Source organism: Falco cherrug, chromosome 2, assembly GCF_023634085.1.
Source record: "Falco cherrug isolate bFalChe1 chromosome 2, bFalChe1.pri, whole genome shotgun sequence".
Classification (NCBI taxonomy): Eukaryota; Metazoa; Chordata; class Aves; order Falconiformes; family Falconidae; genus Falco; species Falco cherrug.
This window is the reverse complement of record NC_073698.1, coordinates 23,808,087-23,820,228: the sequence shown is the minus strand read 5'-3', so window position 1 is coordinate 23,820,228 and position 12,142 is coordinate 23,808,087. Positions and strand designations below refer to the sequence as shown.

Genomic DNA, 12,142 nt, shown 5'->3' with positions numbered 1-12,142 from the left:
AGCTTGAAGCACAAGCAAAGAGCTTCCTTTTGTGTGCACCCATGGACACACACATGGTTACTGGAGGGTCATATAAAGACAATAACAAGCACTCTGAAGGAAACTATACCAAGACTAAGTGATGAAACAGAAAATATCTAGTGACAACCTCAGGACAATGGGCAAATGAAGGTTATTTGGAAGGAAGAAAATTGGAGAACTTATCATAATGATCCAAATTCTGTATGGCCTTTTGTTTTTCAGTTTTGTCTCCAGAGGCAATAAAATCCAGCAAAAAAATTAGTCTTTTGTTTCATAGATTAAATAATTTCATAGACTAAACCCTCAAAATAAAAGTCAACTTTAGCTTTCTGCCAGCCTCAGTAATTCTTTTCCCCTTCAGTGTTTATGCTGTGATGTGATGGCAAACATTCCTTCTGGAAACCTACTGCTTGATCACTATTGTTTTGCATTAAGATGTAATTTCTGCTCTCCTGTGTGGATCTGAGATTTGGAACCTGTGCAAACTCAGAAGTGACAGCCTGAACCATTTAATTAGTCTGTGTATGCTAGATTTTTTGTGTCCACATTGGTATGATTGCATACTAAACACCACGGGTCCAGCTCATTGAAATGCCTCAGTACCAAAACCTCCCTGGCAAGGACTCACTTGTGTGAGGCTGCACAAGTAGTGACAGATACAGGTCTTGACAAAAGAAGCCCAGAGGCCAGAAGAGCTCCTCTACAGAAACTTGCAATAGCCCTTTAAAGCTTACCATGCCAATGTCACTAGCTGAAAAAGAAAGGCTTTTGTGGGCGAAGTCTAGGGGCAGATCTGATACTAATCAAATACTTGTAGCCTGAAATGGAGTAACTTAGCTTGGGACCAGAAAAGAGGAAAGGAAGCTCAAAAGAAAAGGAAAAAAAAAAAAAGGCAAGAAAACTTGAAAAGAAAACAAAAAATCGTACCACCTTTTATCTGTATCTTCTGTTCATAGATTGGTCCATTCCCCAGTTAGTGGGTACAGATGATGGCAGTAAAGAGTTTTCTGACAGTAAGAGACAGTTGCTCCTCACTGTGTTGGACAGAAGATCACATCCTACTCCGCCGACTTTCACTTAGCTGAACTACATAAAGTAAATGGCTTCAGCTTCCCTGTCAGGCTCGTTAAGCCACTGATTACAGCACTAAGTCCTTTTCTAGAACTGTTAAGTTAAGCAGGTGTGTTGGGTTGGAGTGGCAAGGTTTTGGTAGTGGAGGGGCTACAGGGGTGGCTTCTGTGAGAAGTTACTAGAAGCTTCCCCCATGGCCCATAGAGCCAGTGCCAGCCGGCTCCAAGACAGACCTGGCCAAGAACGAGCCCATCAGTGATGGTTGTGGTGCCTCTGGGATAACGTATTTAAAAAGGGGAAAAAATGCTGTGCAGCAGCAGCTGGGAAAGAGGAGTGAGAATATGCGGCACAATTCTGGAGCACAGATTTGCCTGCAGTTTGTGGTGAAGACCATGGTGAGGCAGGCTGTGCCCTACAGCCCATGGAGGTCCACAGTGGAACAGATAGCCACCTGCAGCCTGTGGAGGACTCCATGCCAGAGCAGGTGGATGTCCAAAGGAGGCTGTGACCCCAGGGAGAGCCGCACTGGAGCAGGCTCCTGGCAGGGCCTGTGGCCCTGTGGAAAGAAGAGCCCAGGCTGCAACAGGTTTGCTGGCAGGGCTGGTAGCCCCATGGAAGGACTCATGTTGGAAAAGTTCATGAAGCACTGTCTCCTGTGTTGGTGGGACCCCATGCTGGAGCAGGGGAAGAGAGTGAGGAGGAAGAACTGGCAAAGACAACATGTAATGAACTGACCGCAACCCTAATTCTTTGCCTCCCCTGAACCACTTAGAGGGAGGAGGTAGAAAAACAGGAAGGGAAGTTGAGACTGGGAAAAAGGGAGGGGTAGGGGGAAGGTGTTTTAAGATTTGGTTTTATTTCTCAGTACTATACTCTGATTTGATTGGCAATAAATTAATTTACTTTCTCTTGAGTCGAGTCTGTATTGCCTGTGATGGTAATTGCTGAGTGATCTCCCTGTCCTTCTCTTGACCCATGAGCCTTTTGTTGTATTTTTCCCCTGCCCAGCTGAGGAGGGGAGTGATAGAACACCTTTGGTGGGTGCCTGTCATCCAGCCAAGGTCATCCCACAACACCAGGTTAATCTACCTTGAAACCGGGTGATCAGAACTAGTAATGCATAAAGTCTTTGCCTCATATTTTGTAGTGATTTTTCCTTCCCAGCTTCATTTGCAGTGTCTGTTATCAAACCCAGTGGGACTTACCTAGAGATGAAACACTCTGCTGTATAAGAGCCAGATTCGATAAGGCTGGTGAGTTATGCAATTTTTTTTAATTTTGGAATCTAAACTTTAAGATCTAAACTGAACTTGATGGAATTTCTATACGCTTATTGAAGTGGGTAGGAAAGTGCTTGAAGCCACCTGGGGTGAGGAGCTGTCATCTGTAACCAGGGGAGAGGGTGTCTACAGCCATGCTTTTAAGCTCATTTTATAATTATGACCAATAATCATACTGACCCTGCTTCCAAGTCACAATGAACAGTCCTAACTCATCCATTACACCCGAACTTGAGTCTCTACATTGCCAGCGCTGAGTGTGTAATAGATGTTCACCATCATGGGTATCCTCATCTCTCCCCACTGAGTGGGCAGGCAGATGGGCCAGCACTAACAGCCCTCAAGGACAGGCAGCACAAACTGCTCCTTACTCTCTCAAAAGTGATGAGTCCTACCCAAGAAGATACATCCCTGCATCCTTGTCAAGGGGATTCTGGAGTTCATATACCATGTCCAAGTTCCAGGATAGGGAAGGGGCAGCGTGAAACAAGTGTGAGAAGGAGATGGTGGAGAGATGCACATGTTTTTCAACAAAAAAATGCATTTGGCAGAAAACAGTAAACTTTTCTGCGCGAAATGCCATGAATTATTGCTGGCTGATTTGAGACATAGCTGGATTGAATGAAGGAGGGCTTAGGTAATGAAACAATTTGGAAACAAAACTAGGTTTTTTTGCTTTATTTACTTGCCTGCTTCTCCCTGAGTGAAAACACCACAGATTGCTTAAACTTAGAGGGCAGTATTCTCATCCTTGCAAACATACCTAGCAATGAATCATCTGCTCAATGGAATGCTTTGGTCTCTAAAGCAATTAAATGTTTTCAAAAAGCTGTTTGGTGAGAAACAATAATATATACACTAAATCTCCGGCATGTGTAGTTAGGGACACTAAATGCCTTCAACTCCAGACACAGTTCACAAAATGAGATTTTAGCTGTTGTGTTGCCTGTGTTTCAAAGGGACTACAGTAAATAGAGTCCCAATCAGCACATTGGCAATGTGCCCAAGAATAGCATGAGAATTAATTGAGTAAGCAGAAAAACAGCATAATAATAAGTTTTCTGCATTGCTTGGCCTAATGCAGGTGGTGTTTCAAGTTTGGAGCACTTACCAGCAGGTGCTGTGGCAGTTTTTGGTGCTGGAAGTAAGCTCCTGCGTGGAGTTGCTGTGCTGCTCGATACTTGCGTCATGCTCTTGCTGCTCCCCTTGGAGACATCTTTAGAAGGCGCAGATGCCTTAGGAATGGTTTGCTCTTCATTTCCAAAGCTAGAACCTGCAGGAGACCAAAATTGCTCTAATTATAAGTCCATAAAAAATGTATGTGAACTGTGGCATACAGACTGAGCTCGTATCAGCAGTTATAATCCACAAAGACATAATCTCATTGCAACTTGAGCTAAGTTACATGGACCTTCTCCAATACAAATGGTTATGTAGAAATAAAATGATCCCAGCAACTTACTTAAACGTGAAGTCTTGGCACCTGTTGGAGTCTGACTCCAACAGGAACTTAACACCTGCTTTTGGACTAGCTCCTTAAAGGTATTTGGATGCAAGGCTTACAAAGAAGCCAAGGAATTTCTAAATATCTGGGTGGATGAGTTGGTTTTGGCTTTGTAGCTGCTACAGGAGCCACTCTGCACATTCACTCTAACACTTGGGAGTTGCTGGAATAGCAGGGCTCAGTTTTGCAAGGCACTACATTCTCCTGTCCAGGAGGGATTTCCCACAAACAGTCCCTCAGACCACACTCAGACATTTGAATAATAAGATGAAAAACAAAACCAAAAAAAATCTGCCTTAACTCTCACATACACTTCAGTTATATTCTCATAATAAATCTAAGATTGCCAAGGTTTCCAGTTTATATTGACCTCTTTGAAAACTTCTAATGGGTTTGGTTTTCTCCTGTATTTGCCATGTAGGGAATAATGACAACCTAGGCTCCTTGGAATAAATCTTTTCTTAACATTTGAAAAAGGCAAAGTTGAAGCGTCTTCTTTATCTATTGAGTAGAAAGCCTGAGAGGGGCAAAAGATTTGGACTTGAACATTTGCAGAGGGATCAACATTTTGTTTGAAAAAATGAATGGAGATAGTGGCAAGAAATACACAGGATTTCAGAAAGGGTCTATAGTTTTTATTTCCTTTATTTTAAAAAGATACAATACTATTTAGGTACCACCTGCAGGAAATTTCTAACATTATTTTAATAATTGGCACATCCAAGTCTCCACTATTTTTAAGGTGTAGGCTTCTTAAGTGCCTGCAAGTAAAGGGGAGGTTCTTTTTTGCCTTCCTTATGAAAATCCACTAGGAAAAAAAGTGAAGGTTGGAAAAGAAAATCCTCTTTTTCTGATAAAGGAAGAATATACCTTTTGACTTTGACAAAACAGCTTGAAGTTTTGCTGTGTCTTTAAGGCTGTTTGCATATAAGTCTTAATTTAAAGCACATATCTGCAGTATACATGGGCTTCTACAAACACTTTTGACCTTTGTCAAGCCATATAAAAAAAATAAACACAACAGTGCATTGTGCCCCACACAGGAACAGAAAACCCTGAAGCATTTGTCGTCTACACTGCTGTGCACATAACAACCCCTCAGCACATCAGGTCGTTGTTTTATATCCAAACTCCACAGATTTTTCACCCGTGTAACAAACATTTAAGATCACGTGCTGAATTATCTGCTGACAAAACACTGCTGACTTCAGTAAAGTCACATCAGCAGAAAATCCAGCCCAGCCTGGCCTGGTCTCCTCTGCGACTGTGCACGAGGGCATCTCTGCCAGGTGCCAGGGGGGTGTTACAGCATGTGTGCCTACCTCAGCCTGTCTGCCTCAGACTCATGGAGTTACTCCTGAAGTAGTCTCAGGTATATGCTCACCCAGCCGGTTTGGGTAGCACCGCTTGTAGAAATTGTCTTCTTTCCTCAGCTATTTGTTTAAAGTTTCAAGTGTAGAAACACTAACCTTGAAGAGGAAATTATTCCTATTATTCACAGAGAAATGTCGTTCAAGTGCTCTTTAATGGGAACCCTTTATTCTCTGTTATGAAATGTATTATGTGGAGAACGTTTCAACTCGCAAATCTCGCTGAAGGGAAGCAATTCCCACAGGGAAGAATGAGGTGTCCAGGGGAGTTATACAACCTCTTATTAAAAAAAAAAAAAAAGTTAAAAAGCTTTTCTAGGTATTGAAGATGAAGTGCTGCCAGCTACAAATACGATTGCAGTCTAAAACACAGCACAAGAGGTCTGCTAATTACAGGAATGAGTGGGTGAGAAAGCTGACAAACATGGCCTCACCAGGTCCCCTGAGTCACAGTGCCCAGTGCCCGAGCAGAGCTGGCCGTGCACCATGTGCTGCGGCTGGACAAACCACTTCGGGAGAAAAAAAGGCAAAGAAAAGAAAAAAAGCAATTCAGCTTTTGATCTTTTAATAAGAAACGGACTCAGGGAGACAAGGTGCATGGCTGTAGCGGGTACCTGTGGCGAGGTGCCGGAGCCTGTGGGGCAGACACCTCAGGCGGGGAAGGGGCTGTGCCCCCCCGCCGGCTCCAACCCACACCCACAGGGCTGTGCCCCGCCATTTCACAAAGAGCAACACACCGCTCTGCAGTGAGGAGTGAGGCAAAAAGTGTGAGGAACAGCCCTGTGAGCACCAGGGTGGGAGAATATGGGGGAGGAGATGTTCCCCGCAGCCCCTGGAGAAGGCCATGGTGAAGCAGGTATTTCCCTGCAGCCTGTGGAGAGGGTCGCGGTGGAGCACAGATCCACACTGCAGCCCGTGGAGGACCCCATGGAGCAGGAAGGCAGACATGCCCTGAAGGAAGCTGTGGCCTGCAGAAAGCCCTCACAGGGAGCAGGCTCCTGGCAGAAGCTGCAGCCCCTGGAGAGAAGCCCATGCACAAGCAGGTTTATCCCAAGGGACCACAGCCCGTGCTAAAGAACCATGCTGAACCAGGCAAAAGTGTGAGAAGGAAGAAGAGGCAGAGATAAACTATTGTCTGACTGACCACAAGCCCCATTCCCCATCCTCCCTGAGCTGCTCGACAGGGAGGTGGGATAGATGAGGTAAGGAGCTGGGAAGGGAGAATTGAAATTAAGCCTGAGAAAAAGGGGTGAAGGGGAAGCTGTTTCAGTTTTTTATGTCTGTTTCTCACCATTCAATTCTAATTTAGTTGGAAAGTTATTAAATAGTTTTCCCCAGGTCAAGTCTGTTTTGCCTGTGACAGCAATTTGTAAGTGAACTCCTTGTCTTTGTCTCTACTCATAAACCTTATTTTCATCCCCATCCTGTTGAGGAGGGGTTGTGAGAGAGTGGCTGGCTGGGTGTTTGGCAGCCAGCCAAGGTCAACTCACCACAATAACCTATCAATATATCCAGGATTTGCTGAGATAAGGTCAATGTCTAGCATGAGACAGTATCTCCCGCTTCGCTCTTCACTCAGAGATGGAGTTTGGAAAGAGACAATGGGTTACAGCAACACATCCATGTAAAATATGCTCCAAAAAGCAAATGTTTCCTGCTTCCATGGATATCACTAGGGCAGTGTCTAGTCCCCCAGGAGCAAGGCAAGGTGAGCTCCACCTTGCTTACATGGTGCTGGATTCCACTTTTCAAATAGCATTCATAGAATAAAGTAAATTAAAGATCCAGGACAATGCATGTTTCTTATGATCTAAGAGAAAAATAAAGGTTTTCATTTACACAAAGGAATTCACTTCCTGAAGGAAAATCCAAAAGACTATTCATCAGATGATACTTGTCAGTCCATCACAAGGTAATTCCTTCCACTATTATCTGCAGTGGGTAAGTCAGTGGCATCTGCCCTCCCAGAATACCAGTTCTTATTTTTCAGTAAAAGCTTGTACAGAAACGCCAGAAGTGCAGTGCGTGAACAGTTTCCAGGGGATCACTCTGTTGTATTGTACCTCTTCCCTCCTACTTCTCTACTTTTGCATTCTATCTAACCCAGGGGAGACTCTGCTTGCCTTTGAAGCACCTGGGAAGTCATTTGGGTGCTCCTACATAAAACACCCTGTATTTTTGCAGACTCTGTGCTCTATGAGGAGCAGCACTGCTGACTTTGCAGTAGAGTATTTAACAGACTATTAATGATCCACTAGAGCTAAAGGCCTTCAGCCTCACTTTTATCATCTCCTCACTGGGAGCCCCAAGGAATCCTACTCTTCTGCTTGTGAAAAAAGTACAGAGAAGAAGAAAAGGTGTTTGAAGACTTGCAATTACTTTGGAGAGTCCCAGCTGCACCCACTCATCCCCTACACTGCTACGCCAGGGAAGACATGCAGAAGTCAGGGCTGACAGTGTGTTGTAGGCTGTGTGTTCAAAGAAAACCACAACCAAAATCTCACTGGCTCCCAGATGGCTTGAGCCACCCTCTTTCCATATCTGCCACTGTCCTCTTCACCATCTGTCCCTGTCCTGCAGCAGCTTGCTTCAGGGACTCCTCACCCTCGGAAAAGGAAGGCTCTCTTGTATATGTCACTAGGAGTTTGTGTCTCTTGTATGTGTTCCTTCTACACAATTCTACATGATTATTTACAAAATTTATAAAAAAGGATGCAAATGCAGCATGATATTACATATGACTGTAAAACCAGCAGGAGCATAGGTGGGAGGAGTTCTACATTTGACAAGCAATTAATTAATCCATGTTGTATGGCAGGTCTTGATCTGAGAGGAGACAGGAATAGGAAGGGCTGTTCTGGAGCCCCACAGCCACAGATTTCCCTGCCTGCACTCAAGGGCAATAAAGTCACCTTCTGCTGGAGAACTTGGGTCCTTTCTAGAAAAATAGCTTGTCTGACAATACCTATGGGTCCCTGTTTTGCTGAGAAACAGACCCCAGGAGAGTATTAAAGCATGAGTGCAGCTGCTTCTGCAGCTCCCTGTCTCGTGGGCTGCTATTGTGAAGCCTATCGAAACAGAGTGAGTTTTCAGCTCTGCAGAGCAGGTCAAGCATTCGCTGCGCTGGAAGCTGGCTTGGAGCTGCTAGCTCCCTGCCGCAGCTGTAATCACACGTGAGACACTGGGAACGTGCTGGCATCGTGAATGTTCACTGAAGCACAAACATTTACCCAGGGTAATAGCCAGCCCTTTCCGTCTTAAAGATCCTTATACACTACTTGAAACCAAGTTTAAAGACAACGAAGGTACACGTCTAGTTGTTGCAGCAGTGATCTCACTTAGCATTTCAAAAGCACTTCCCAGTCACAGAACTCAATGAGCTTTACAAATAGGGAAGAAGTTGAGCCACTTTCCAAACTCATACAGCAAAGGACTAGCAGAGAGAAAGCCAGTGGGAAAACCTGACGTTGAATGAGGCTGGAATTACTTTTAGTCAAAACACTGGGATGTATTAATCCTCTGGGTTTTACTAGGTTGCACTTCTGTGCCCCAGTTTTCAAACAAAAATACAAGCACAAATACAAGCACAAAATGAAACTTAAAATCATTGCCATGGGTAATGATCTGATAAGGAAAGTACCTAAACTACGGTGAATAATCAGGTGAAGTTTAAAACAAAAACCCACAAGACACACTTGTCACTAAATTGGAACATTTGCCCATCCTTCAATTAATGTCAACTATTTATTTCTGATTTTTACTTGTAAAATGTTAATTTTTACAGACTGATTACAAGATATGCAGCTTGTCAGCTGAACTTTTTATTTCATTATTTTAAAGGATTACTGTTTTGAAGTCCAACACTGTATATTTTGATATAATATTTCACAGTGTAATTATTAAGAGACACGACTGAATGTACAGCTCTGTAGGTCAAGCTGAACCAATGCTATTGACCAAGCGGTACAGTGTGATCATTAGTCCTGAGGGGTTACCATGCTATTACAATGTTATGATAGTAGATGAGATTACTAGCCAGCTAATTTGTTTTTTTTGTCTTTGCTAAGAGCCAGTGCCTGGTATTTCATGTTACAACAGGGCAAATGTGCAACAGATCAGGGACAAGCTGATGACAGGTTTCTCGTCTGTCCAGAACAAGAAAAGGCTTAAGGATTCATGTTCACACAATGCTTAAACCTAGCTTACTTACCTTGAAGTAATTTTTCCCATTGCATGTTTTGGCTCAGACAAAGGCTTGAACTATAATCCCCTATAACATTTATTTTAGAGAATGTTTGTGCATGCCCACATGGCTTTATAAAAGCTGATTTTTCAGAAGTTTTAGCATTCAAAACTGAAACCTAAATTTTGTATCTTGAGCTTAATAACTTCCACCAAAATAAGGAGCCAAATACACAGAGCCCGTCTGCGCAGGAGCCAGCTCTCTGAGCTTTAGAAGGCTTTGGATCTCTGCACTGCAGATGACTACCTCTGAGACAACCTCTTCATTGCTAGGGAGGGAGACTGGTGCCATCATTGATGATTAATGACAGCTAATGTGATCAGTCATGGCTTTTGTATGCTACCACCTAAATCTTGAAGAGACTTCTGCATGTCCGTCCTTCTCTCTGTGCCCTCCAGTCCTAAAGACAAGCACCTTTCTCCTATGATACCTGCTGTTGAACAGTTTCACCCCTCAGATCTGGCCATGCAGATGGCTGTTGGGTCACCTGATGAGTGGGAACCCTGCAAAGTGAACCATCTCTTCTAGCTGCAAAAGCACCTCTGCATATGCACTGGCAGGCTCCTCCTTCACCTCCAGCTTTGATTTCTTCTGCAGCCAGAGGCTGGATCTTGCACTTGCAGTTGATCCAGGAAAGCAAAACACAGAGGTGGTGTTTCTGGCAGCGCAGAGGGAAGCATCACCTCTTCAGGTGATCACTTCCCTAACTTAGCTGGCAGTTGCTTTGTCAGGGCAGCACTGGCAATCCTATCCACAGCAGGATGCCCTTGCAGACATGGCCTTTGAGGCTTGGTCTAGCTGTATCTACACTGCTAAATAAAAGCTGGCCAAGTGCTGTAGGCTGGTTCATCCCGGCAGAACTCTGGCTAACTATATCAGCTTTTCTTGAGAGTTAGAGCAGCCTAAACCACAGCCACAGTGTGAAGAACAGGGCAAGGGACCAGGAGACTGGGCTTAACCTGGCTTCCAGGTTCTCTCCTGCTCACCACCAGCACAGCTGGACTTGCAGCCAAACAGCATCCACTGAGCTGGGCTGTGTGTGCTGCCAGCCCATGGCAAAGGAGGTCATTCCGCTTAGCCTCACCTGCAACTAAGTGGATTTAAGAGAAGTGGAGAAGTTTTGCCTCTGCCAAGTGGAACTGAAGCTCCTTCCTTTACATGTTTTACTGTTTTTGATGACACAGAGTTTTTGAAATCTAGATTAATTTTTGTGCCACAGACCCACCTTCAGTGTCCTTCATACATAATAGATAATAGAAATACAGCCCTCTGCTGAGGCACCTCCTTGTATCAATATTAACTTATTTATTTCACTTTACCAATTAAAACACACATTTTAAGATCCAGCTAAATGGATTTCTTACTTGAGTGGAGTTACATCTTGCTCTCTACTGAAGTGTTACGAGCCTCATTGGGCAAGGTAAAATTTTCACCACAAAGTAAAATTTCTGTATGTGTTAGTGAGAGTTGCAGACAACTTGCTGACTATGCTGTACTTTGGAATCATATAACACATTTGGGCTCTTGTGAAATGTTACACCTCTACCAGGCAAGATGAGCACTTCACTATGTAATAAAATCCCACTGTATGTTGATGGCAGCTTTGCCTACCTCTGGCAGATTGTACAGCTGCTTGGCTAGCTGAGCTCATTTGTATAGCTAGCTAGTTAAAGCCCTGTAAGATACAGAGCGAAAACAGCATAGTCTTTTGCTGATCAATCATAATGTTTGTCAGAAAGGATAACATAAGGTTATTGGAGTCTTGCCAGATACCTGGAGCATCCAGTCATTTTTAAATGGGCTGGAGGCATCACTGTGTATCCACCTTCTGAAAGGGCCATTTCTTGGCTACTTGGAGCTGAATTGTCAAAGGTCATTCATGACCAAATATTCCTTGCAAACTTTCCTCATTCAGCACATAACTGATCACAGTGACAAGAAACATCCCACATCATCAATTGAATACTCTGCTGAAGCATCTTGTGTAGTACCCTGAGGAGCTGAGGCAGTAGGACTACATACTGGGTAAATGTTTGCTTCTCTAACTTGGAAGATAGAAACCTATCTGCTGAAAGCTTCTCCTAGACATACAGATTAAGATTTCTAACAGATCAGATCAGAGTAATCTGATTTTATTGTATAATTACCGAAACCTATCAATTAGTTGTAGGAAGGGCTAGTTTTTAACACCTGAGGTACACCTGAAGGCAAGAAAGTACTCATAATGCTTTTGGAAGCTCTACTTGTTGAAAAAAGTTAAGAGGAACACATTTTGCATCAGTTAAACATTTAAATTCTTCTCAGCAGGTTCATTTTGGGAGAGAAAATGAGTAGCTATATGCAAGCAACAGATTTTTTTAAATCTCATGTTCAGTAAATTTGCTGAAATGAACTGTTACTGAAGGCTGAATTTGTAAGAAATACTGTATTTGATCACAATGAAGCCAACTTCAGTGCAAGCCAAGTTCAACTTAGGATGAGTGCTTCAGGAAAAATGCTACTCTATACTAAGCAAAAAGCACGTGAAGTAAAACAAAAGCACAGTTTTACTTCAGGTATTTGGCACAATCATACACTGTCTTACAGAGGAGATGGATAAATGCAGGTCTGAAGACCCACTTCTCCCCCTTATTGCCCAGCAGAGTAGTCCTAT

At 43.5% G+C, this 12,142-nt stretch overlaps 1 protein-coding gene across 1 annotated transcript in view; it reads right to left on the bottom strand.

The window, feature by feature from the left end:
- Positions 1–12,142, bottom strand: part of MTUS2 (microtubule associated scaffold protein 2) — a 318,965-nt gene that overhangs the window by 84,922 nt on the left and 221,901 nt on the right. Inside the window, exon 6 of the mRNA XM_055701794.1 lies at positions 3,484–3,645. Within this exon, the coding sequence (XP_055557769.1) occupies positions 3,484–3,645 (162 nt within the window). The remainder of the gene's footprint in view (positions 1–3,483; positions 3,646–12,142) is intronic.